The sequence below is a fragment of the Pinus tabuliformis genome, chromosome 1_2 (assembly GCF_031772625.1).
Source record: "Pinus tabuliformis cultivar Carrire ecotype Pingquan chromosome 1_2, CPIR1, whole genome shotgun sequence".
NCBI lineage: Eukaryota > Viridiplantae > Streptophyta > Pinopsida > Pinales > Pinaceae > Pinus > Pinus tabuliformis.
In genome coordinates this window covers 1,026,430,904-1,026,455,371 of record NC_142298.1, presented here as the reverse complement: position 1 = coordinate 1,026,455,371, position 24,468 = coordinate 1,026,430,904, and the positions used below count along the sequence as shown (strand labels likewise).

Below are 24,468 nucleotides of genomic sequence, written 5' to 3'. Positions count from 1 at the left end.
TTCTTGATAAAGGATATATCCATCATAGTGTATTGCCCTAGGGAGCTTTGGTATTATTTGTAAGAAAGAAGGATAACACACTGAGAGTGTGGATTGATTATAGACAACCTAATAAACTAACGGTCAGGAGAAAGTACCCGCTGCCTCGAATTGATGATTTATTCGACCAGGTTTAAGGCGTAATTTTTTTTTTTTTTTGAATTCAAATGATATCTGAAAATTTTATTCTGATGATTGTGGACGGGCTGAGGAGGGTGACGGGAGATTAGGGTTAGGGTTTAGGATCAGACGACCACCTGTAGAGTCACAAACCAAACCACGACAGATTAACTGAGGGAAGAAGGCCCCGATAACAGACAAGACTGAGAGAAAGATGACTGAAACGAGCGGGGGGGGAGATCCCCTCCTATAAGGATGTAGCGGCAGGAGAAACAAGACGGAATGGAGCGAACGGAAGGCCAGGGAGAGGCAACAAGGACACGTCGGTTATGGGAGCAGTATGGCAAGTAAGGATGGGGAACAAATGTCTACCACAAGCAACAAAAAAGCCCAGGTTTGTTATTCCAAACAATAAACTTGAGGAGTACAGAGGATATATGAAAGACCATGCACTCATTTGCAAGTTTGTAGGAACATGGTCATCTGAGAAGGACCTGACGAAATGGATACAACAGAGGTGGAAGCCCAAAGGACATATTGATCTAAAATTAGGGGCAAAAGGTTTCTTCACGGTAATATTTTCAAATCTGGAGGATAAGGAGAGGATCTTTGAGGAGGGTCCATATTTCTTCAATAATGCAGGGCTTTTCATGAGGCAATGGGAAGAATGCTATAATCTAGACAAAGAAAAAATGCTAGCAGCACCAATATGGGTCAGATTGTTTGGGCTCCCGATAGAGTTCTGGGACCCAGAGATTCTAGAAGGAATTGGGAACTCAATCGGGACCTTTGTGAAGGTAGCAGAAACCACCAAGAGAGGAAGATATACATCATATGCCAGAATTTGTGTCTACATGAATATCACAGAACCGCTTCTGGATCATATTGAAGTGGAATACCATGACGAGGTCTGGCAACAACCAGTCGATTATGAACACATTCCTTTCAGATGTAGACGGTGCCATGAATATGGTCATCTATATAAATATTGCCCGATGAATGATAATGAAACACCAACAGAGCAGGGGGGAGGAAAGGGGAGTACTGAACAGGAGGAAAGGAAAAGCGGAGGAAACAATAAAGGGTTTACAGAAGTACTGAGAAGAAGAAAACCCCAAAAAGGAAAAACTAAACAAAATCCTTTCCACCCAGAGAGCACTCAGAAAAGCCAGAACCAGTTTGAGGTATTACGAGAATTAGAAATGGAAGCGGAAGGTGAGGATGGTGAAGATGAAACAGTGGAGAACCAGAAAGAAAACAAAAAGGAAAATAAGGAGTCAAATAATATGGAAATGGAAAAAGAGGGGGAGAAGAGAGATCAACTACAAGAGCAGATCCAAATGGAGATAGATCCACAACAGGACCAAGAAGGAGAAGAGGAACAGGTCATGAAGAAACTCTTGCAGGAATGGAGGCATTTGGATGAAAGATTCATACCCGACGACCAGAAACAACTTTACAAAGATATGTTCCAAAGATACAAAGAAAAACGAGGGACAATAATAGCAAAGCAGCCAGAGCAACTTGGAACGCAAGGAAGTCAAAACATAGAAGCAGGAACTATAGGGAAAGGAGGAAGGAAAAGAGGAAGAAGACCTATGAGTGAGACCATCCAAATGGTTGGGGAAATGCTGGTAAATTCAGGAAGAGTGGTTCCACTGTCGGAGGTATTCCAACAACCCCTCAAATTATTGAAATGATCATCACAACCTGGAATATTAGAGGGCTGAACAGTAAGGGGAAACAAAGATATTTGAAAGAGAGACTCAAAAAAGATAAACCCAATATAATGCTAATCCAAGAAACAAAAATTCGAGAACACAAACTAAAAGAAGTGATGAGAAACTTCAAGCCACATTATGAGATAATTGGTCAAGACGCAGTAGGTAGCGCGGGAGGTGTGGCAATCCTCTGGAACCCAGAGGAAGTCCAATTTGAAGACTGGATCAGTATACCTCGAATCCTTTCAAGAAGATTCAGAATTATAGGCTCCCAGGAATGGATCCTCTTATCCAATGTATATGGACCCCATATACAAATTGATTGCAGGAATTTCCTTCGGAATCTGGCAATTATTTGGTCCTTGCTTCCAGCCTCTCCATGGATAGTAGGAGGAGATTTCAACATGATTACATCCATAAATGAGAAAAGGGGTGGCCTCAGAAGAACAGATGCAGACATGGAAGCCTTTGGCGATATGATAGCAGAACAAAGGCTTGTGGATATTCAGACAACAAACGGGATCTACACATGGAACAACAGAAGGGGAGGTAGACACCAGATCGCATCCAGACTAGATAGATTCTTAATGTCAGAACAGATTATAAATCATGATATTTTCATTGAAGCAACGATTCTCCCGAGAATGGGATCGGACCACTGGCCGATCAAAGTAGAACTGGACATCAAAGCCAGTCCCAAGAAAAATCCCTTTAGGTTCGAAGCCTTCTGGCTCAGGGATAAAAATTTTATGATGAAAGTAGAAGAATGGTGGAAGCAAAGCCGACAAAAAGGAAGAAACAGAATGCAAACCTTCCAGCTAAAATTAAAAGAACTTAAAGGAAACATCAAGAAATGGAATAAAGAGGAATTTGGAAACATCCTCAAAGACCAACAGCTTCTAGATCAAAAGATGAAGAAAATCCAACAAGAAATCATTACTGCAGGAAGAAGTGAAGATTTAGCCAGAGAGGAAGGGATCCTGATAGGGCAGATGGAAGAAAGACGGAAACAAGAAGAGATCCTATGGAGGCAAAAATCCAAAGTGAACTGGTTATGGGAAGGGGAGAGGAATACAAAGTTCTTCCACCAAGCAATGATCCAGAGAAGACAGAGAAATAGAATCTTTTCTATAAAAGATGAAGCAGGGATACGAGTTACACAACATGAGGAAATAGAGCAAGTTTTGGTAAATCATTTCAAATAAATCCTCATGGAACCCAATGCAGGCTGTCGAGAAGCCACTGAAAGAATCTGTAAAGAAATACCAAGCATGATTACAGGAGATCAAAATCTAGCCCTGATGAGGGCAGCCACTGTGGAAGAGGTAGAATAGGTAGTGAAAGGGATGAAGAAGAATAAAACCCCTGTCCGTGATGGATTTACAGTGGAATTCTATTAAGTAGGGTGGAACTTTATGGGCCAAGATATCCTGGAAGTGGTGGAAGAATCAAGAAGAAACGAGAAGGTAAGTACAGGCTTAAACTCAACCCTCTTATCTCTGATTCCTAAAGAAACTAAGTCTGAAGAACCCCAGGGCTTTAGACCCATTGCCCTATGTAATGTTATATATAAGATAATAGCTACACTAATGGCAAAAAGACTTAAGCCTATTCTATCTAGTATTATCTCCCCTAAACAAACAGGTTTCGTAGAGGGCCGGCAAATCCTGGATGGATTGGTGATCTCTCAAGAAGTTGTGCATTCTCTGAAAACAAAAAAGGAAGCAGGTATGATGATTAAACTGGACCTTTCCAAAGCTTATGACCATTTGAATTGGAACTATTTGAAAGCAGTTTTAAGGGCCTTTGGTTTTTGTAATCGATGGATCGAGTGGATCTCCGCTATGATCTCCTCACCCAATTTCTCCATCCTAGTGAATGGAACCCCTTCCCAACCTTTTAAAGCATCCAGAGGACTCTGACAGGGAGATCCACTATCCCCTTTCTTGTTTATTATAGCAGCAGAAGGCTTAGGAAGATACATCAAAAAAGAAGTAAGGGAAAGAAAGGTTAGAGGAATCCAAATATGGGGCAGTAATATACCTATTACTCACCAGCAATTCGTAGATGACATCATGTTGTTTTGTGCTGTGTCTCTCAGAGAAGCTCGAAGAATTAAAGAGATCCTAGATCTCTTTATGAAAGCTTCTGGCATGCAAATTAACAAAGACAAGTCCTGCACTTATTTTTTCAACATAGCTGGAAACATCAAGAATTTTTTAACAAGAATTCTAGGTTTTCGATCAGGAGAGCTTCCCACAAAATATCTAGGAACTCCGTTAGCCTTGAATCCACTAAGGCTATCGAATTGGCAACAAACCATTAAGAAAATTGCTAGAAAACTAGCCAACTGGTCCTTCAGAACATTGAACATCGCAGGCAGAGTTGTTTTGGTTAAGGTAGTCCTTCAATCGATCCCAATATACCAACTCTCGGCAATGGCGGCCCCTAAAGGAGCGTGTGCAAAGATGGTGGAGATTTTTAAAAAATTCATTTGGGGAGGACTGAAGGAACAAAGGAAATGGGCATTGGTGAAAAGCAAGACTGAGGGAGGGTTAGGCCTCAGAGATCCTCACTCACTGAATCAAGTAATGGGGGCTAAACTTTGGTGGCGCTGGATGAATGGAGGAGATGACCTATGGAAAAGAATATGGACAAAAAAATATAATATGCCAACAAAACCAGAGGAGATCTTAAGAATAAGGGACACCCCGAAAGGGTCAACAATATGGAATCTGGCTCGTCAAAACAAGGAAATAATTACTAAACACGCTTTCTGGGAAATCAGGAATGGCAGCTCTGCCAAGTTCTGGGAGGAAGCCTGGCAGCAAAGAGAAAGGGTGAATGGATTACAAGCTTTAAGCGCTATATGTCAAAAGGCAGAAGAGGAAGGAATGAACTTTGTAAGGGACTTTTGGAAGGAGGGGGATCAAGAAGAAGTATGGAGAACCTGGAAGAGTCCGGACGAATGGATTGACCAGATGGATAGAGAACAAAGAGAAATATATCAAAAAGAAATGCAGACAAGGAAAATACCTATAAGACCAGGACCAGACATACTGCGATGGGGTTACACAACAAAGGGAAACTTCACGATTAAAGAAGCATATCACCTCTTCACTCCGAGAGAACCAAACGATATGGCAGTTAATTAGAAACAAATATGGAGCAGTAATTGGTGGCCAAAAGTGGCCCACTTCCTATGGCTGGTATGTAAAGGTCGCATTTTAACCTAGGACCAACTTCAAAAGCGAGGGATACATGCACCCCCCCTTCCCCCCGATGTAATCTATGCAAACAAGATCAGGAAACACAGGAACATCTCCTGAACTCATGTAATGGAGCACAACAACAATGGGAAGAGGTTAGGAAACTCTTTGGAAGGACACACAGAGATCAACAGAGTATTAGAAACACAATTAAAAATTGGGGACATGGCCAATTCACAAGCCCGGTGGTAAGACGAGCCTAGAGTCTAGCAGTAGGGATGAATATGTGGATGATTTGGAAAGAAAGAAATAGAAGAATCTTCCAAAACAAAGAGATGTCAAAAGAACAAATCTGGGGAAAAACTTTGAGTCATATTCGAGAGACCATCTTAGCGGACACCTGGAGCACAGAGGACTGGGAAACGACGCCAGAAGAAGATCAAATTTTAAGGAAGTTGAACCTACATCAAGGAATGGTGGCTCCATAGATGTGGAAGAAACCCAATATGGGATGTAATAGTATCACACACTTCTCTCATCCCTCGGCAGGAAACAATGTAAACTTTGAAACGGGATCTCTGGCCAAAAAAACCTCGAAAAAACATCAAAAACAGTGTTAAAAACGAAAAGTGTTGATGTTGGAATAACATCTTTTTTTGTCTTAGCTAAATTCTTGACATGTTTTAAAAATGGCGGTGAAAACCAAATTTTTGCAAAAAAATTGTCCAAAAAACACCCTCAAAACGAAAATGTTAATGTTGGGAAAACACTTGTTTTTTTTTTTCAAAAGTAAAATTTCAACATTTTGAAATAATGGCATAAAGTATTTTATCATGACGTCAAAAAACATTAAAATTTAAAAGAATAATGAAAACATAAATAAAATTAAAAAATAAAAATTAAAACAATGAAAAAACACAAAACAAAAAAAAATTTAAAAAAAAATAACAAAACATAAATTAAAATATATACTAAAAACAAAACATAAAATAAAATAAAAAAAAATGAAAAAGAAAAGAAAAAGAAAATCAATCATAAAAATGTAAAAAAAAATAAAAAAAATTAATGATAAGAATGAAAAAAAGAAGAAGAAGCAGAAGAAGAAGATATTATAAACAAATAAATAGTAAAAAAAAATATTTAAAAAAAATGAAAAAAAAATAAAATCTTCTAAACCATAACAAAATAAATAAATAAATAAATAAATTTGGAAAAAGAAAAAAAATAAAAATATGGAAAAGAAAAAATAACATTTAAAATAAACTAAAAATTAAGTAGGTAAAAAAAAAAAAAAAAAAAACGAATAAGAAGAAGAAAAAAAAGAAAAAATTAAAAATTAAAAACAAACTAGATTTAAAAAAAATAGAAAATTAATCAAAAAATTAAAAACTGCTAAAATTAAGATTAAAATGTTGATTATTTAAAAAAACAAATATAAAAATATATATATATATAAAAAAAAAGACAAAAATGAAAAATAAAAAATGTTGAAAAAAAATTATGTCATAAACCATAAAAGAAATTGGCAAAATATATATATATATATATATATATATATATATATATATATATATATAATTAATTAAGTAAGTTAAAAATAGAGAAATTGGAAAAGAACATTAGCAAAAACTATGAAAACAAAATTTAAAAACAAGCTATTTAAAAAAAAAATAAAAAAAAAAATAATAAATAAACATAAAAATAATAAAAAAAATTAAAAAACTAGCAAAATTAATATTAGAAAAACAAAAGCTAACTCAAATTTTATATATATATGAAAATTATTTTAAGAAAAACTAGAAAAATATTAAAATATAAAAAAACCAAAAAAATTTTAACATTTAAATTTACTTTTTAAACATTTTTTTTTTATTAAAAAAAAATTATTATGGTTAACCTTTTTTTAAAACAAATTCTTTTTCTTATTTAAAAAACAAAAAGTCATTAAAAAACAATTAATTTGTTTTAAATGAATTAAAATTTAAAATTTAAAATTTAATTTTTTTTTTTTAAAAATTAAAAAAAAACAATAATTTAAATTTTTTTTGGGTGTTTTTAAAAACAATTTTTTTTTAATATGTATTATATTAAATTTTTGTTTTAAAACATTTCATTTTTAATTAAAAATTTTAAATTAAAAAAATATATGTGTTTTGCCCACCAAGGGCTGACGAGGTGGGCAAAACACATCAAAATTTATAAATGTATAAAAAAGTTTTAAATAATAATTATATATTTTAAAATTTATGGTTTAAAAAAATGTTAAAAAAAAAATCCATAATTTTTTTTTTTAATTTTAAATTTTAAATTTTTAATAATTTTTAAATTTTAAATTAAAAATTTTAATTAGTTTAAAAAAAAATTTAAAAAATTTTTAATGAATATTTTTTTTTTTAATAATAATAAAAAATTGTTTAAAAAAAGGGTCAATAATAATAATTTTTTTCATAAAAAAAAAATTGTTTAAAAAAATAAAATTTAATGTTAAATTTTTTTTGGTTTTTGTTTTTTTTTATATTTTAAGATTTTTTTGGTTTTCTTTAAAATAATTTTCATATTTTTTTGGTTTTTTTTTTTATAATTTGAGTTAATTTTTCTTTTTTTAATATTAATTTTACTGGTTTTTTTTTTTTTAAGTGGCTTGTTTTAATTTTTTTTTCCTAGTTTTTTCTATTGTTTTTTTTTTTAATTTCTCTATTTTTTACACACACACACACACATATATATATATATATCCCAAATTCTTTTATGGTTTATGAGATAATTTTTTTTAACATTTTTTATTTTTTCATTTTTGTCTTTATTATATATATTTTTAAATATGTTTTTTTAGATACAATTATTTCATGTGGATTGAAAATTATTTAACTATATATAAATATGTAGAATATCAAAAATGCAAAATATCAACTTTCTATAAATATGCAAAACAATAAAAACCTCATTACAAAAAAAATAAAAATAAAAATAAGAAAATATGAAGAAGAAGAGCACTTCCAAAGTTGTTAAATTTACCAAATAATTATTTACATTTCATGGATTATAAAAAAAAAGTAAAAAAAAAGGCCTCTTGAAAAAGGGGCAGGGTGTAGAATTACCATTTTTTAAAATCAACATCAAAATCACTACCATTCTAAAATGCAATGTACATAAAAAAAATTTATAGTGCCAAAAACTATGCTCTAAAAAAAAAATGTGTGTTTTGCATCACCCCTTTTCAAAATCGTGTCACTTTTTTGCTAGCTCTACAAAACGAATAACAGTATTAGTTCCTGTTTCAAAGTTTACATTGTTAGGATTCATAAATTTAAACTTCGATGGAGCATCCAAAGGAAATCTAGGCCCGGCGGGGATTGGATGACTCTTTTGAGATGACCAAGGCAGAACAAAATGGATTTACTCAGACAATGGTGGCATCATGAGCAATAATGAATCCGAATTGATGGCAGTATGTCAAGGACTGAAGATAGCAATCAGAAATGGTTACAACAACCTGGAAGTGGAAGGAGACTCCCAAATGGTAATGCACATAATTAAAAAACTTAATAATGGGACCTCATGGGACAAAGTTACTCAGAGTTGGAGGACGGCTAGCCTGATTCAAGAGCTGGAAATTATCTTAAAAATATTTGAGTACATGATCATTAAGCATGTCAAAAGAGAGGGTAACAGAGCAGCGGATTTTCTTGCAAACTGGGGAAGCCAGGAACAAGGAGGGAAATTGGATAGCATATGGACCTCATATTCAGAGAAACCTGAATTAGAGCCACTTAGAATGATACTAAACCAAGACAATAATGAAGACATGATCCAAAGACAATAGAGACAGTTGGTCCCCGATCGGGGTGTGGAGAAAAGCAGGTGAGGGTGGCAGGAAAAATCATGATTGTGGCAGGACAGAGGAATCCATCCCTAGATGTGGCGTTGTCCTTTTCGATAGGGTAGCGTACTGCATGTCAGTGCACATCTCAAGAAATTGGAGTGAGAGAGGTGGAATGCAAGAGGAAAGCAGAATTGGCAGCGGTAGTGGAAGAGGGAGTGGGACAGGTGTTTTATATCATCCGAAGGTGGCGAAGGGTAGAAGGAAAGGCAAGCTGCGCTAGGAGAAAGAGGAGTAGAGCACAACACAAACAGAAGGAACCTCTAAGGAAAATCGTGATTTCGAGTATGTCATTTCTGGTCCCTCCTCAGTTTTTTTCTCTATCTTGAATGGTATATTGGACGAAACCGAAATGTTGGAAGCCTCTGGGGAAGAAGAGAGTAGGCGTGAGGCTGCCTTTTACTTTGCCATGCAATATGTTGGTGAAATGGGACTGAACCAGGGAAGGGTTCTAGACGGGTGGAGAAAATGTCGCCAAGCAGATAGTCTGGGGAGAAACATGGAGGGTCGAATCACTCAACCCACAGTGGAGGATAAGAGGGAGGCAGATGGGAGGGACATGAAAACCATGCACCTAGCCCAGGAATTGGTTCGTATGACAGAAGGCCTTCTCACCTTCCTTCATTCCGGAAAAGATAATCACTGCAACCCCCAAACAAATGAAGGTGACTGGAGCAGGGGAGGTGGGATAAAAACCAAGAGAATTGAGGAGGAGGGCAATTTTGTAAATCCTCAAAATCTGACCTCTGTGAATGAAAATTGTAAACAGGAAATGGTAAAAGGAAGGATGGCGTGCCCAGGCCGCGGAAGGGGGCGTGGAGGCAGAGGACGTCCAAGACAGTGGAATCAAGAAGACCTGCCAACTGCTGCTCCGGATAGCCCATGCAGAGGGAGGAGATCTACACTGACAGCAGTCCATGAAGCTGCTAGAGCTTACAGAGAAGGCACGAATGACGACATTCGCCAGATTATTCAAGAGATGGAGGCAAACGTTATGGAAGAACAGTCTGACTCTAAGATAGAAGAGTGGGCAGAAGTAATCCAAGATCCTGGTAATACTCGAGGAAGGTTGACGCTATACCGGCAAACTCTTCACATCTACTGGGTGTTAAAATGCCTTCTTGCGAAGGCTCTGGAGCAGGTGGCAGGGGAAATGGCTGAAATCGCCCAAGGGATGCCAAACCTGCAAAAAGAAATGAAAAATTTTCAGGTAATCATGATGATGCAGGATAACAAGCTGGAGGAGATACAACAGAAGCTGACTCAGCTGACTCAGATGACTCCAACCCATGCAAAACCCATGGATATCCTCGTTGATACTGATCCGAATGCTGGTGATTGGAAGGCATGAACCTTCACAGCCTCTCCTGTTTTTTGTGAACTGTCTTGCTTTTTCTGTTTCATGCTCTTTCGTAGCTTATTAAGTATTTTTAACTGTTTAGTGCACATAGCCCGGATGGAAAGACTAGTAAAATTTTGGTTTTGGAATGCTTACAGCAAACTTAGGTGGCCAACAGACTTGGTTTCCCTTCAGGGCAGGTTGAGGCCACCAAAACGATGTATCTGGTCTCATTGGTCAATATAAATAGAAAAGGAAGGCAATACCTACACTTACAAAAAAAAAAATGGCGCATTTTTTTTTCTTAGATTGACTTATGGTCATGATACCACAAAATTTGAGTCAAGGAGGAGGTAATATGTAAGACTATGTTTAGAACTCGTTACGTTCATTATGAGTTTGTGGTCCTACCCTTTGGATTGACGAACGCACCAGTGACATTTATGAGTTTAATGCATGATGCTTTTAATCCCTTTTTGGATAAGCTTGTCATGATATTCATAGATGATATTCTGATTTATTCTAAAATTTTAGAGGATCATAACGAACAACTACAAATAGTATTGCAAGTGTTGTGAGGCCATTAATTGTATGCTAAATTTAGCAAATGTGACCTTTATAAAGATCGAATCCAGTATTTGGGGCATGTCATCTCAGTTGAAGGTATAGTTTTTTTATCCTGAGAAGATCAAAACTATTATGGAGTGGCACGTACCCAAAAATCTAGCTGATATATGATCCTTCATGGGCCTGACTAGATATTACCGTCATTTCGTTGAGGGTTTTTCCCGAATCGCATACCCCATCACTTCTTTGCAAAAGAAGGGGAAAGTTTTTAAGTGGACCAGCGAGTGTCAACAAAGTTTTGAACTAGTTAAAATATTTATTAACCATTGCCCCTATATTAAAGATTGTTGATCCAAACAAGGAATTTGTGGTCTGCACGGATGCATGTCAAGAAGGGGTAGGGGTAGTATTGATACAAGATGGAAAAGTGATGGCATATGAGTCTCAAAAATTGAAAGAACATGAGCAAAAATATCCTGCGTATGCTTTGGAATTAATTGCTACAGTCCATGCATTAAAAGTATGGAGGCACTACCTTTTAAGAAAAATATTTTTACTAATGAAAAACTATAATAGTATGACGAGTTATTTCAAGCAACCTAGTTTGAATGCATGTCAAACAAGGTGGAATGCTTTTCTTAGTGAATTTGAATTTGACATTAAACATCTAAAAGGAGAGGAAACTTGTGTCGCAGATGCACTAAGTAGAAGAATGCACTATGTTTATGAATTGCATTATAATCAATACAACTTAAATTTCTCAAACAAATTAAAGAAGCTACCTAAAGAGATCGAAAATATTTTTTTTTATGGTAGCAAGCCCAACAGACTAACAACCAGGAAAAATAGTCAGAATATAGTATAAATAAGGATTAGTTGTTAACTTTTAAGGGGAGGATATATGTCCCCAACCATATTTCAGTTAGACAATTGATTCTAGATGAATTTCACAAGAGTCCTTATACCGCCCATCCCGGGTACCAGAAAATGTTTTCAGTAATAAAAAAAAAATGGTCGGGGATGCACAAAGATATTACAGAATATTTGGCGAGGTTTTTAGAGTGTGAGCAAGTCAAAGATGAATGCCAACAACCCACTGGCCTTTTCAACCATTACCTATAACTAAGTGGAAGTGGGAAGTCATTACACTTGACTTTACCACAGGAATACCTAGATCCAAAAAGCACAATTACTCAATCATGGTAATCGTGGATAAACCCATTTTGTTCCAGTACAATTTACTTACTAGACAGTTCAAATTGTTGATATTTTCATGAAAGAAGTGTTTCGATTGCATGGTATTCCTAATATAGTTATATCAGACAAAGATGTAAAATTCACCTCCACATTTTGGAAAGCCCTCTTTATAGGACTAGGAACATAGATTTAGTTCAGCACTACATACCATCCACAAACTGGACAGACTGAATATGTGAATCAAGTACTGGAGGATATGTTACGCATATATGTTATGCAACAACCCAGCAAGTGGGAGGAATATCTACATTTGGTGGAGTTTGCATATAATAATGATTATCATGAATCTTTAAAGATGAGCCCTTTCGAGGTGCTATATGGGAGAAGGTGTAGAACACCCACTAATTGGAATAGTCCTGAAAATAGATTAATTCTAGGGCCAAAAATGATGGCAGAGATGGAACAAATGGTACAAATAATGTCTGATAGAATTTAAAGGATTCCCAAGATAGGCAGAAGGATTATGCTTACCATAAAAGAACCTAATCGGAATTTAGAGTCAGATATCACGTATATGTGCAAATCAACCCTAACAAAATCACTTTAGATGGACTAGTTGTGCAAAGCTTGCCCCTCATTTCTATGGCCCTTTCTAGATATTAAAAATAATTGGACCAGTGGCATATCGACTAGCATTACCCAGTCATATAAGAGTTCATAACATATTTCATGTTTCATTGTTAAAGCAATATGTGTATGACCCTAAACATGTGATTCACTCACAAGATTTTTAGGTAACACTTTAATATTTACTTTGACATTGATATGATTATTTCTATGAACTAATTGCATTATGGTTGTTCTAATAGGTTGAACCGAATAGAGAGTTCCTAGTAGAGCCTCAGCGAATTCTCTAGCAAAGAGAAATAATGCTACAAAGGTGAGGCACACCCAATTTAAAGTGCAATGGAGACACTTTAGCCGAGATGAGCATATCCGGGAGGATGAGTTATTTATGTAGGAAACTTATCCTGAATTATTTAAAAGGTCAAAGAACACCAGGGAAAGTGTTACGTGTAAGGGGGGAAGATTTACACCATCGAAAATTTTGATTTTTACTTGCAGTTACTTTAATATTTAAATTTAAAAATAATCTACAGGGTAAGTGGAAGCCTAATAGTTCATGGATTGTTTAGGTTTATGATTATATTATTATGTTCTTCTAACAAAGAGTATTTAAGATAAATTTGGAATTCACCTACGTAAATCTGTAAAGAACAATCTTTTTACTAAACAGTTTAAAGAATCTATTATCTCTCTTCTATTTGGGTTCTTAAGGAAAAACTCAAATGAGGAGGCCAAGGAAGGAAACCAAGAGGGAGGTGATCTAGGTAGATGTTGGTGGCAACATGCCTATTCCACTGCGACCCCCACCCCTATTTCTTTCAGTTTTTTAGTTTCTTTAGTTGTAGCAAAATTTACTATTTTTGGCATTTTTTCAGGGCATGAACTTCTGAAGCCATTTTGAGGCCCTAAATGATGTTTTTTTTAAAATAGGGGCAAGCATGAGGCAATTAGCGATGATTTCCATTCAAAATTTGTAGTCTTCGGATAGATATTTCTAACGAGGTATTGTGCATGTCAAACGAAGATTGTATGCCAAAGTTACGACCTCGGGAAGTTGATATACCAATTTACGTAAACGACACCCATAGTTACGCTGCTTCATCTCCTAGAGTTAACTTTTTGGATGTTTAGGATTTTCCCTTATTTCTCAATAATAAGTAGGCCTTCGAGCTTTATTATAACACAGTTCAAAGGCATGTAGTCGCCACATCTCTTCTCATAGATAAGCTACCATCGCTTCAGCTAGTGTATTTCCATTTTGTTTGTAAACTTATTTTAGTATTTTAATATTAATGAAATGAAATGTTATTTTTGTTGCATCTTTTTATTTATGGTTATATCTATAATTTGTTGTCTTCATGTTTAAGTTTGGATCAGAAAGAAAGGAACTGGATTCATAAAATTGCGCAGCTAGTTGTGGAAAACGCAGGTCACTACCACGAGGTATTCCTAAGCTAGACAAAGGGCTAGGGGAATTCTCAAATTTATTGAGTGACTCCGGAATTGAACCTAGGGGGATCTCAGGCCTGAGGATAAACCTTGTTGGGGATACTGAAAAAAAGGAAATTGTTTTAGTAAAACACTACTCGAGGGAGAGGAAAGGACATAATTGCTTTCCTCGTTGTTAGGAGGCGTGGTTACCGGGTGAATTTCTACAGAACCAATATACACAAACAAGTATTTATAGCTACAATAGATTGGATGTATGGGTTATATGAATAATGTAAATGAATAAAAGTGTGCGGTTCTAGTAACTTTATTTGTTACAAATTGGAAATTTATAATACATCTTGTTATCGTATGTAAGACTGTAATGATAAGTTATTAAATGAACAAGAATTGCAATCTCCATAATTGTTAAGATTATTCATATGTAAATGCATCGAGAAAAAAAATCATACCGAACTGTACTGGAGCTTGTAAACAAAATCTTTCTTGAAGACTTAAACATAAATAATGAAGTCTGTGTGTATATATATACGTATGCGAAGAAGAAGCACGATAATGTTAGTGACCTTATAATTAAAGTATTCTCGTATCTAAAAGGAATATTTACATTCGGTTTAAGACGGGACAAACCATACTCAATTGGCCATGCTTGGGCACGGTCGTGAAGATGAAATATCTATTGGAACAGACAAAACCCTTTATGCTCAAAGGAGAATTGTCTATTTTCACACAGCAAGAATAACATATTTACAAGGGCAAGTAACAACATATGCGTAGCTGAGTCATAAATATCATGGGTTCAACTTCATAAAGAAAAACTGAGACATTTTACACTGAATATAAAAACCCTTAAAGGAAAATTGGGTTCCAAGTTGTAATATACAACATAAATTACTTATGAGCTGCATAACAACATAAACCACAGTAATAGAAGTGAATATATCCCCTATAGAGCTTGACCTTAGATGACAGGGTGAAGAAAAGACCCAGTATCTCAAGAGTTCTTGGCACGGCTGAACAATTTTGTTTTTTAGATACAAAATAACAATTTACATAAAAACCATAATGAAAATGTGTGAGGAAACCCCAATAATTGGGTTGGCACGGTAAAGAAAACTCAGCGGAGGGCTTGCAGAGAAGCCACCAGAATGGAGTTAACAACGCATATTCCGAAGAATGCAAGCTAAACACTTGTAAAGTGAGAGGAAACCCTTCGTGGAGGCCTTTATGCATCTAGAAAAAGAAAAAACGAAAAATAGAGCAGGCTCCCTCGGCAATTGAGGGTTTTTACCCATATGGAAAGAAAGAACCTGCAAGTAAGGGAACAAAATGTAAGGTATTGTAACAAAGTATGCTCATGGTTAGCAAAGAGTTGAAAACCAATGGATTATCATACCTGAGAATGACGAGATCCTGAACCCACGCTAACACCCTCCAACTGTCATAGCGAAAGTCAATAAGAAGGGTTTCCAGTATAAGCTAACACAGAATATTCCAAACCTCAATTGTTAACTAGCACATACCTCAAAACTTTGTAGAAGTTGTTCCCAAAATGAAGACTCAGCAAAAACTTGTAAATGTGTACCCTTGGCTAGTGTAGCCACAACGACAAGTAAAACCCTGTTAGCTTAGCTACCTCAATGTTAAATTTCTCAAGAGCTCATGGAAGAAATGAGTTTGCAAGTAGCAGAGGGAAGCACAAACGTACCATTGCAACAACAAAGTTCTTGACTCACTCACCTTTTGACTGACTGTGGAAACCGGGGGAAAATGCGGTAGGTTTCTTTGTTAGCCTACTTAGTAAAGCCAGACCGTAGATCATAACCCTAGGCCGATCGACAGTGAGACAACCTTCAGTTGTTGTGAGCACAGTCTTCGAGAAAGGATTCTTGAAAAATATGAACCTAGCGAGCTGGTGCCCACCCGACACCAGAGAATGTAATTAACCATATGGCTTAGTAAGTCATCAAAAACCAACTTAAAACTAAGCTTAAGAGCACATTAAAAATCCTCTTCGTTGACAATAATCAATCAAGTATTAATGCATTTGTGCATTCCATGCTTAGGCTGTCCAATGTTTGGATTCCATACCCATAGTTTGCATTAAAATCCAGGGACATTGCATATATCAGTTTGCATTATTTGCATGGTGAAGACGGACAAACCTAAAGAAAGTTTGTTTTCCTTGAGTTTACTATTTTAAGAATGTAAATTTCTTTTGTGAAATAAGTACAACTGACAAGTGTATGTGACAATAAATATCTATAAGTATTAGAAGGTTTACACCTATAAGTATTAGAAGGTAGGTTTATCTTTTACATTAGTTAGATTTTAAAAAACATAGAAACTAGCTAAATTATAATTTTATTTTAAATGATTATTAATAATAATATATATATATGTAATGTAACAACATTTTTAATAAATAAATAGAGTGTGTTACAATGTTATAGGTTAATGTCACATGTTTGAAAAATCATAATGTATATTTATGACACATGTTCATGTGACATTTTTTAAATTAATCAATTTAATTAAAAAAATAAAAAAGACACAACTACTTTTGAAATAAATCTCGACCTTTAATTTATGACTACTATTAAAAATATTTTATTTAAGATGAATTTCTACCTCTACTTAATTATTAAAAATAAAATTCTTTCAAAATAAACCAATCTACTTAATTATTATTTTATTTTTAAAAACACACAATCATATTTAAATTAACATACACTTATATTCAAACTTATTCCACAAAAAACCTAGACAAACAACCCTTACTTTATACTTTATATTGTTTTATATAAAAATATGTGATCTTTGTTAATGACTGGCATCTCTATCTTTATACACTTATTTCCAAACTTACACGTCGAGGACTAAGCATGCATCCTCTTATAATAAATACATGTGATATGCGTTTTTGGGTGTTTTTTAATCATGGTCCATTAGTAAAGGTTGGAGTAATCTGAGAGTAAATCTGTTGGAGAAAGATGTCAAAATTTTCAGTTCATTCTTGACCGTGGTGTTTATTAAGTATTTTATCTATTTTACTATAGGACATAGAATAATATTTTACTATGAATTCGTTAATATTTATGGTACATATTTTTAAAGATGGGTAACTAAAATAGTTTAAATACTCTTCATTTTCTACTTCATCAAAACTTAATTTCCACTAATAATATATTAAATTATTATAAAAAATAGTACAGCCAGCAATGAAAATCCACTGCAATTTAAATTAGAGTAATTTATTAAATCATTATAAATGATTTAAAATATCCTGCTTTTCCTTTTTTCCAAAATTCAATTTTTATATACAACTTTTTTTTTATTATAAAAATCAGAATAAATTTATTTTAAGTACGAATTTAATAGGAGTTGAGAAAGAATTTTTTCACGTGTAAATTTTTTTAAAGTGTAAAATACACTTTTGTTATTTTTCATGGTTTAAATTGTATTTTTAAATACTAAATAGAGTATATATAGGACTAAATATGATGTAAATTAAAATGGTTTTTTATTGTTAATATATTTTTAATGATGATGATGAGATGACGGTTAACGTCCACTGAGATCAAATTGGTCTATGGGACCTATAATTTTCTTAGTTCTTAATTGTCTTGCTGGGTTCTAGTCTTTCTTGGCCAGATTGGTGTTGTAGATTTCTTTTTTTTCTCTACAGTTTTGTTTGCCCTTTTGAAGATAGTTGGAGAAGAAGTTTGGTCTGGGAGATCTGCTTTGCTGTTAAATGAAGATTTATTTTGTGCCGCATTTGAATGCTTATAACTGCTGGTTGAGGGGTTGTTGAGTTCACTTTTTTGCTAGCTATTGGGTGGGACATTCTCCCTACTTGTCTTGAGAGTTGTTTCTTTTTCTTGCCCGATTTCTTGCGATTTAGAGTTTTTTGGAGACTATTCTTCCTTGATGATAGTGTAATGTTCTTTTTGTGCTCCTTCCCACCATGTAGATCTGTAGTGATTCTTTCTAGCAGAATTTTTCTGGGAGGCTTTTGGGCAATTTTTTGCTAGATGGCCTGTCTCAAATCAGGATCTGAAGAGAGCTCTGGGAGGCTTTTGGGCAATTTTTTGCTAGATGGCCTGTCTCAAATCAGGATCTGAAGAGAGCACTTTCATAATCGAGTTTCTGGTTGCACACATAGTCTTTACTTGTTAGGCTTATTTCAGCTGGGAATCTGGTGCTGAAGTCCATTTCCACACGGATGGGTGCATAGGTGGTTTTGGCATATTCCTATGTTTCTGGGCATTTGTAGAAAAATTTCCCAATTTTATTTCCAATGGCTTTCGAGGAGAAATTCTAGAGATGCAAGGCTAGGTTTGGCAATCTCATCCAACTAGTGCTGAGGTTATGACTGTTGTTGAGGGATCAAATGATGGGTTCCATGGCTTCATGAATAGGCCTGAGTTTTCCCAAACCCAAGGGTCAGAATCTAGAATACATTGTTTACTTTTAGGGTTTTCAAAATCTACTATAAAGAAACCCCTAACATAGGGGTAGATATTAATTTCATCAGAAATGACAGGCTTCCATACCTTCAAGATCCAACTGTGAATGATGGGTTCCATGGCTTCATGAATAGGCCTGAGTTTTCCCAAAACCAAGGGCCAAAATCTAGAATACATTGTTTGCTTTCAAGGTTTTCAAAAATCTACTATAAGGAAACCCCTAACACAGGGGTAGATATTAATTTCATTAGAAATGACAGGCTTCCATACCTCCGAGATCCAACTGTGAAGAGCTGTAAGAAGTGGCCAAAAACCATTGAACCAGCAGATTAGGGCACCTTCAAAAAACTTTAAAGCTTCATCGAGTGAGGCCTCGATCACCTGGACAATGGGAACTGGGGCTTCAGTGATGATATGGGCAAGAGTTTGCCCGAGAGGTGGACGAAACTGAGCCAACAGCTATCTTCGCGAAGCTGGGAGTCATCTAGATCAAGGCCAGTTGATGATTCTTAAGCTTTTGTATGCCCCTACGGAAGATTGAAAAAGCCCTGCAGAAGAATGTGAAAGAATATTTGATTGATAACACATATTGAATATTTTTTTTATACCACATTAAAATATTTATTTTAACATTTTGTGTTCTATATATCGATATATAGGAAGTTGATATTCACACAAATTAGTTATATAGATCTTCAAATAGTTCATTTAAATATTTTTGAAAAATATAATATTTAAACATCTTATTCACACATTTTTTTTACTTCTAATTACTTTACAACATATTATTGTTTTTTATTATAGTTCATTATTTTTCTATCTATAACATAATTTTTATTTAAAAAAAAACAGACAGACTAACATACTTACACATCCAGTCATACTAAATAGTAAAATAAGTATCTGAATTCAATAAACACAACCCAAAATTAAAAAAAACCACTCAAACTCAAACATTCCAATAAATCATCACAAATAAACTAAAACACATATATTTATATTAACCCATATATTTATATTACCTAGTGCCCAAAAGCGTTTCTTCATCTATCCATTCAATATTGATATTTTGTATTACAGGGAAGTGACTGATAATGATAGCAACCCCTTATTTCAATATATTTATATAACTATAACCATATGCCAAACTGACACGTTGTACTCTCTACTTCACCGAAAGTTGTTTCGTTCCATCTGATTCAGAAGCCTCATGCCCCTTATCCATGGCCTCGTTCGACGCAGCTTCTATGTCATCTGCCCTTTTTTCATTTTGTGGGAGTATTTCTTCAGAGCTGGGAAGCGCTTCCGAATGATTTTCATCTGTCAACGCCTTGCTGTCCCTCAATTTTCCCCACAGAACAGCGTATAGCCCGATTGCGATCATAACTCCTCCCAGCACACTGTATAAAGTGGATCAGTGCAACTAATTAGCACATTAAATCATGCTATTTGTGACAACTGTTAATCATCCTTTCAATTTCAGCACTTGTTAAAAAATTAGAAATTATTACAGCTCTGATTGTATTTTGGAATATTTAAAAAATCTGATTTACACTAACTGTGTTTAATAGTTGAACTGAATTTAATTTCAATAGTTGAATTTAGATTTCGAAAACATTTCGAAATTTCCAATCATAAGGTCGGAATATTTTAAAAACTCTCGTTATTTAAAGAAGTGATTTTATTTAAAAAAGAGTGAATGTAGAATAGAAAGTGATCAGATGTATTATTAAGTTTTCTGTGAATAAAAATCTATGTCATATTAACTTAGATAAATCTAATCATATTAATGTTAACTTAGATAAATCTAATTTAATTCTAATCATGTTAAAGATTAGCTTAGATCCTGGCCACGGCAGTTCCACATATCAAACCTGATTTAATTTCTGAAAACTCAAACCACTTAAAAAAACACACCACACAAATTACAAACCTGCCCAAATAAATATTTTCAGAGAGAATAACAGATCCCATGACTGCCACGATTATCATCATCAACGGACTGAATGCTGTGGCAAACACAGGTCCTTTTACGCGCATGCACAAACCTTGTACGTAATATGCAATTGCTGATGCCACCACTCCCTGCAACCAGATATATTGATTACTCTAAGCCATAAATTAGCTTCATATGCAGTCTCCTAATCTTGAATTCATTTAAATCAGAAAGAAAAAAGCCAAACGTACAGAGTAGACTGCAGTCAAAAGGTTGATGTCCCACCCTAATGCCCACTGGGAAGGATCACGTACGAGAGCTATGCTTAGAGTCGTTGCCTGTAACGTCCCTAGCAAACATATTAAGGTAGCAAGTGAAAGTTGAGCAGGATATTTTTTGAGGACTGCAGACTGCACATTCAAAAGCATGAGGGTAGTCAGAAGTTGTGACAGTGATAATTAGTTACAGAATGAATTTGAAAGAATCTCTATCACATTTTTAAACAATTGCCTTAAACTTGTTTGGGTTGTTTTTTTTTTTTAAATTATGGAAATTTTGGCAAGGTTTGAATCAAATCCGACAGGGATTTTTGTAAATCTAATTTACCGCCATCAAATTTCAAGATTCTAAATACTTTCAAAATTTTAGATACCTTAGAAATTTTTTATAATACTGAATTTATTTCTACCATTAAAAACATGATTTAAAAGCGGCTATTGCAATTTTTTATTTTTTTTTTACCACCCCATTTGCAATTGAGTTGAATTCATAAATTCATATTTATAAAAATTAAAAACTTGTCCCGGGGTTTTGGATAAATGTAATTATGCACTATAAAACACTCCAAAATATTAAATCACTCTTACAGATAAAATCACCTGTAAAATAAACAAGATCGACCAGGCCAGAGTTGCGCCAACCATCAAAACGGAGCCGACCATCCAGTCTTTACTACCAGCGGCAGTTCCTGCAGATGTCTGGTTGTGCTTGGAGGATTGATGATGCGGAGACCAAAACATCCTTACGATAGGACCTCTGTATAACGTCATCAACATTGCTCCCCCTACGCACACGATGGTTCCCACCAACTTTGCTCCACTGCGTAGCTTTTTTATATTCACTCTCTCCATCCTGCGCAACAACAGATATCCCATTGGCCCATTGGAAAAAAAAAAAAAAAAAAAAAAAATGGACAAGTGCCTGTGTCTTCATTGGATAGGTTTGCTGTTAACGACATGATTTGATTACCTCAAGAGGAGAGCAATCACGAAGGTCATACAGGGGAGTACATTACTCAGCGCACACGCATATGTTGGAGAAGTTAATTTCAAACCCAGGTAAGAAAAATTCTGGTCTATTACAGGCCTGCGGGCATGCATCAACAATATTTCATATTTAACTTAAATTTCTAGCCAAGAATGTTCACAGGCGGTATAAGAGATGGAGGGAAACAGCCTAAATAATACATACCCCAACAAGCCCAGTACAAAAATTTGACAGAAGATGGAAAATGTGAGTTTGGGTCGCATCTTCCTGCGATGTACAGTACGTTAGTTCTCAATCTAAATATAAATAAGAAATATAACATTGATTTAAAAAAATAAAAATAAAAAAAATTCATGATTCTAGATACAACTCTCTATGATAAGATAGTAAATTTTATTTCCAAAACATGAAATATGATGAGAGACATGTAGTTAGGTAGAGTATATATGCTTTTAGTAGTCATTTTTATTTTACCAGAAAAGATATTTCATATACAAGTCTTTTGAATAAAATAATAAAATATATTTCTAAATGCATCAAGCATTATGCAGAGACTTGTGCCAGGTGAATCCTTTGTCTTATAAAAGAAGGGTCTTTCCTTTAACGAAGTCAGATATTCAATTCTAAATATAGAGAAATATGTATGTCTTTGTAAACTTTAACATTTGCTTAGTTGCAATAAAAAAATATTTTACAACTTCAGATACAAGTCTCTATGAACATGAGTAAGACTCTTTGCAAATCCATTTCAAACACCAAAACTCTAGAGATCAAAATTAGTGATGAAACTTGCTTTCATATTACTTATATCTTCTTACACTAACTTCATATTACTTATATCTTCTTACACTACCAGTGTATTAATAAATTCTATCTTCGAAAATATTAAACATTACCTATACTCTACTCATGCCAAACTAACGAAACATAATACGCCATTTGAAACCTTCAACGATCTACAAATCTATGATTTCAACTCTAAAAACATGAAATGTTAGCCGAATGGATATGGACCTCGCTAAATACCTTTCAAGGAAGAAGGCAAAAGGAGCGAGCACAACTGTAGCAACGGCCTGCCTGTATACAACAAGCACAAAGTGACTCATCCCTCTGTTTAGAGACACTTTACTGATAATATTCATGCCTGCGTATCCAAACTGCAGGGATATCATCGCTACATAGGGGGTTGATTTCTCAATTAACTTCCCCATGGATAATCAGATCAAATCTGCAAAACTTTCAAAACACAATTTCTTTCCTTAGCCTCTTCCCTATCTAGAGGTATCCCATCAATACTGGAGCTCCTTTTCCTCCCCTCCTCTAGGTAATGAGCTTTAGGGGGCATCCATATTTATACGTGAAAAAAACCAGGACAGATAAGATTTGGGAATCAAGATTGTTGGAATAATTCACTCAACAGTCAAACATACTCTGTATAAAACAGTCATCTTTCAATTCTACTTTCCAGAAATGAATCGCATGTTGGCATTTGGTCTGCACAATATTTGTTAATTAATTCTTCCACTTCCAGAAGTCAGGACTAACAATTTAAACTAATAATAAAGCAGACTATGGTGGATGATGCGTCAGTAAAGTGAACGCATATTGGGAAATCTAAAAGGCAGACATATGCGCGCTGGCGCTCAGAAGAAAGTGCTGGGATGTGACGCAGAAGATCTGTCGATTTCGAGGGTAGAAATCAGACGGGATCCAGGACCGAGGGCATATAATTTTCAGCGAGAAATTTAGGATTTTCAGTGGAGAATTTGGGAGAAGGGTAGATATAGCATCTTATATGGGAAGATTGAATGGTGTTTTTGTTTTTTTAAGAAGTCACTAGAGGGGTAGGGTAGAGCAGGCATTTTTTAATAAATTTAGCAATTAAATTTTCTAGGAGATGGATTTTTCTGTTTTACCAACAAAAAAGCTTTATACACTAATTTAGTGGCTTGATAATAACTTTAAAATTATATAATAATAATAATAAAATAAAAAACACTCAAAACTCACTAAACTACTTCCGTAACCTAATCTTCGTTTAATTTTATTATAATTTAATATTTTTAATATCATAAAATCTAAAATGTTAATTATGAAAAAAAAGATTCTACTAAGAAATGAAAAGCCATTATTAAAAATTGGAAGAAATTTATTTCACCTAACCCATGCTGTGTTTTTCTTAAAATATGATTTTATGAGCGGAACTAAATATCTGATGTATGAACGGCTTTATTTCTCATTGAAGTTATGAATTCTACTTATGGAGAATAGATAATATTTTAGTATTTTTAATTAGGTAAAATTTATTATGGAGAATAGATATTATTTTAGTATTTTTAATTGGGTAAAATAATATAGGTAAAATTTATTATATCAGAGATAAGTATGTATTATGTATACAGTTTTGTTTTTATTATATATTATTTTAGAACGAGATATAATATATAGTTTAATATTAGTTTTTTGGTTAATTTTTATTATTACTTAACTTTATTTATTAGTAAAATGATTGGTAGAAATCTTATTATAGGTCGTTTGGTAATTTTTATTTCTATTTCGTTTTTAATTTTATTTCATTTTTATTTCATTGTTTTTTTCTTATTCTATTATTTCCATTTTCATGAAGTTTTAGCTTTCTTCCCTATTTTA

At 34.3% G+C, this 24,468-nt stretch overlaps 2 protein-coding genes and 1 long non-coding RNA gene across 3 annotated transcripts; 1 reads left to right on the top strand and 2 right to left on the bottom strand.

Moving 5' to 3' along the window:
• Positions 1-512: 512 nt before the first annotated feature.
• LOC149209624 (uncharacterized) lies at positions 513-3,085 on the top strand. The gene is made up of 2 exons (XM_089398690.1): positions 513-1,374; positions 2,046-3,085. Exons 1-2 carry the CDS (start codon positions 513-515, stop codon positions 3,083-3,085), a joined length of 1,902 nt encoding a protein of 633 aa, XP_089254816.1.
• An 11,971-nt stretch (positions 3,086-15,056) lies between these two features.
• On the bottom strand, positions 15,057-16,159 carry LOC149209623 (uncharacterized). Its single transcript, XR_016252242.1, has 3 exons — positions 15,672-16,159; positions 15,545-15,586; positions 15,057-15,458 (listed from the first exon to the last, which is right to left on the bottom strand). It is a non-coding gene; the product is annotated as an uncharacterized LOC149209623 (long non-coding RNA).
• Positions 16,160-19,593: 3,434 nt separating this feature from the next.
• LOC149209622 (WAT1-related protein At5g07050-like) lies at positions 19,594-23,184 on the bottom strand. Its single transcript, XM_089394303.1, has 7 exons — positions 22,846-23,184; positions 22,024-22,086; positions 21,802-21,918; positions 21,432-21,684; positions 20,805-20,963; positions 20,551-20,702; positions 19,594-20,017 (listed from the first exon to the last, which is right to left on the bottom strand). Exons 1-7 carry the CDS (start codon positions 23,028-23,030, stop codon positions 19,783-19,785), a joined length of 1,164 nt encoding a protein of 387 aa, XP_089250429.1. The 5' UTR covers positions 23,031-23,184; the 3' UTR covers positions 19,594-19,782.
• Between the last annotated feature and the right edge of the window lie 1,284 nt (positions 23,185-24,468).

What these genes read in the sequence shown, in the direction of transcription:
- LOC149209624 (XM_089398690.1), top strand. Translation starts at nt 513, where the DNA reads ATGGGGAACAAATGTCTACCACAAGCAACAAAAAAGCCCAGGTTTGTT. An exon ending in ATTAGAAATGGAAGCGGAAG is followed by an intron (nt 1,375 to 2,045) that starts GTGAGGATGGTG and finishes AAGACGCAGTAG; the next exon opens with GTAGCGCGGGAGGTGTGGCA.
- LOC149209622 (XM_089394303.1), bottom strand. Translation starts at nt 23,030, where the DNA reads ATGGGGAAGTTAATTGAGAAATCAACCCCCTATGTAGCGATGATATCC. An exon ending in TTTGTACTGGGCTTGTTGGG is followed by an intron (nt 21,919 to 22,023) that starts GTATGTATTATT and finishes GCATGCCCGCAG; the next exon opens with GCCTGTAATAGACCAGAATT. An exon ending in GTGATTGCTCTCCTCTTGAG is followed by an intron (nt 21,685 to 21,801) that starts GTAATCAAATCA and finishes GTTGTTGCGCAG; the next exon opens with GATGGAGAGAGTGAATATAA.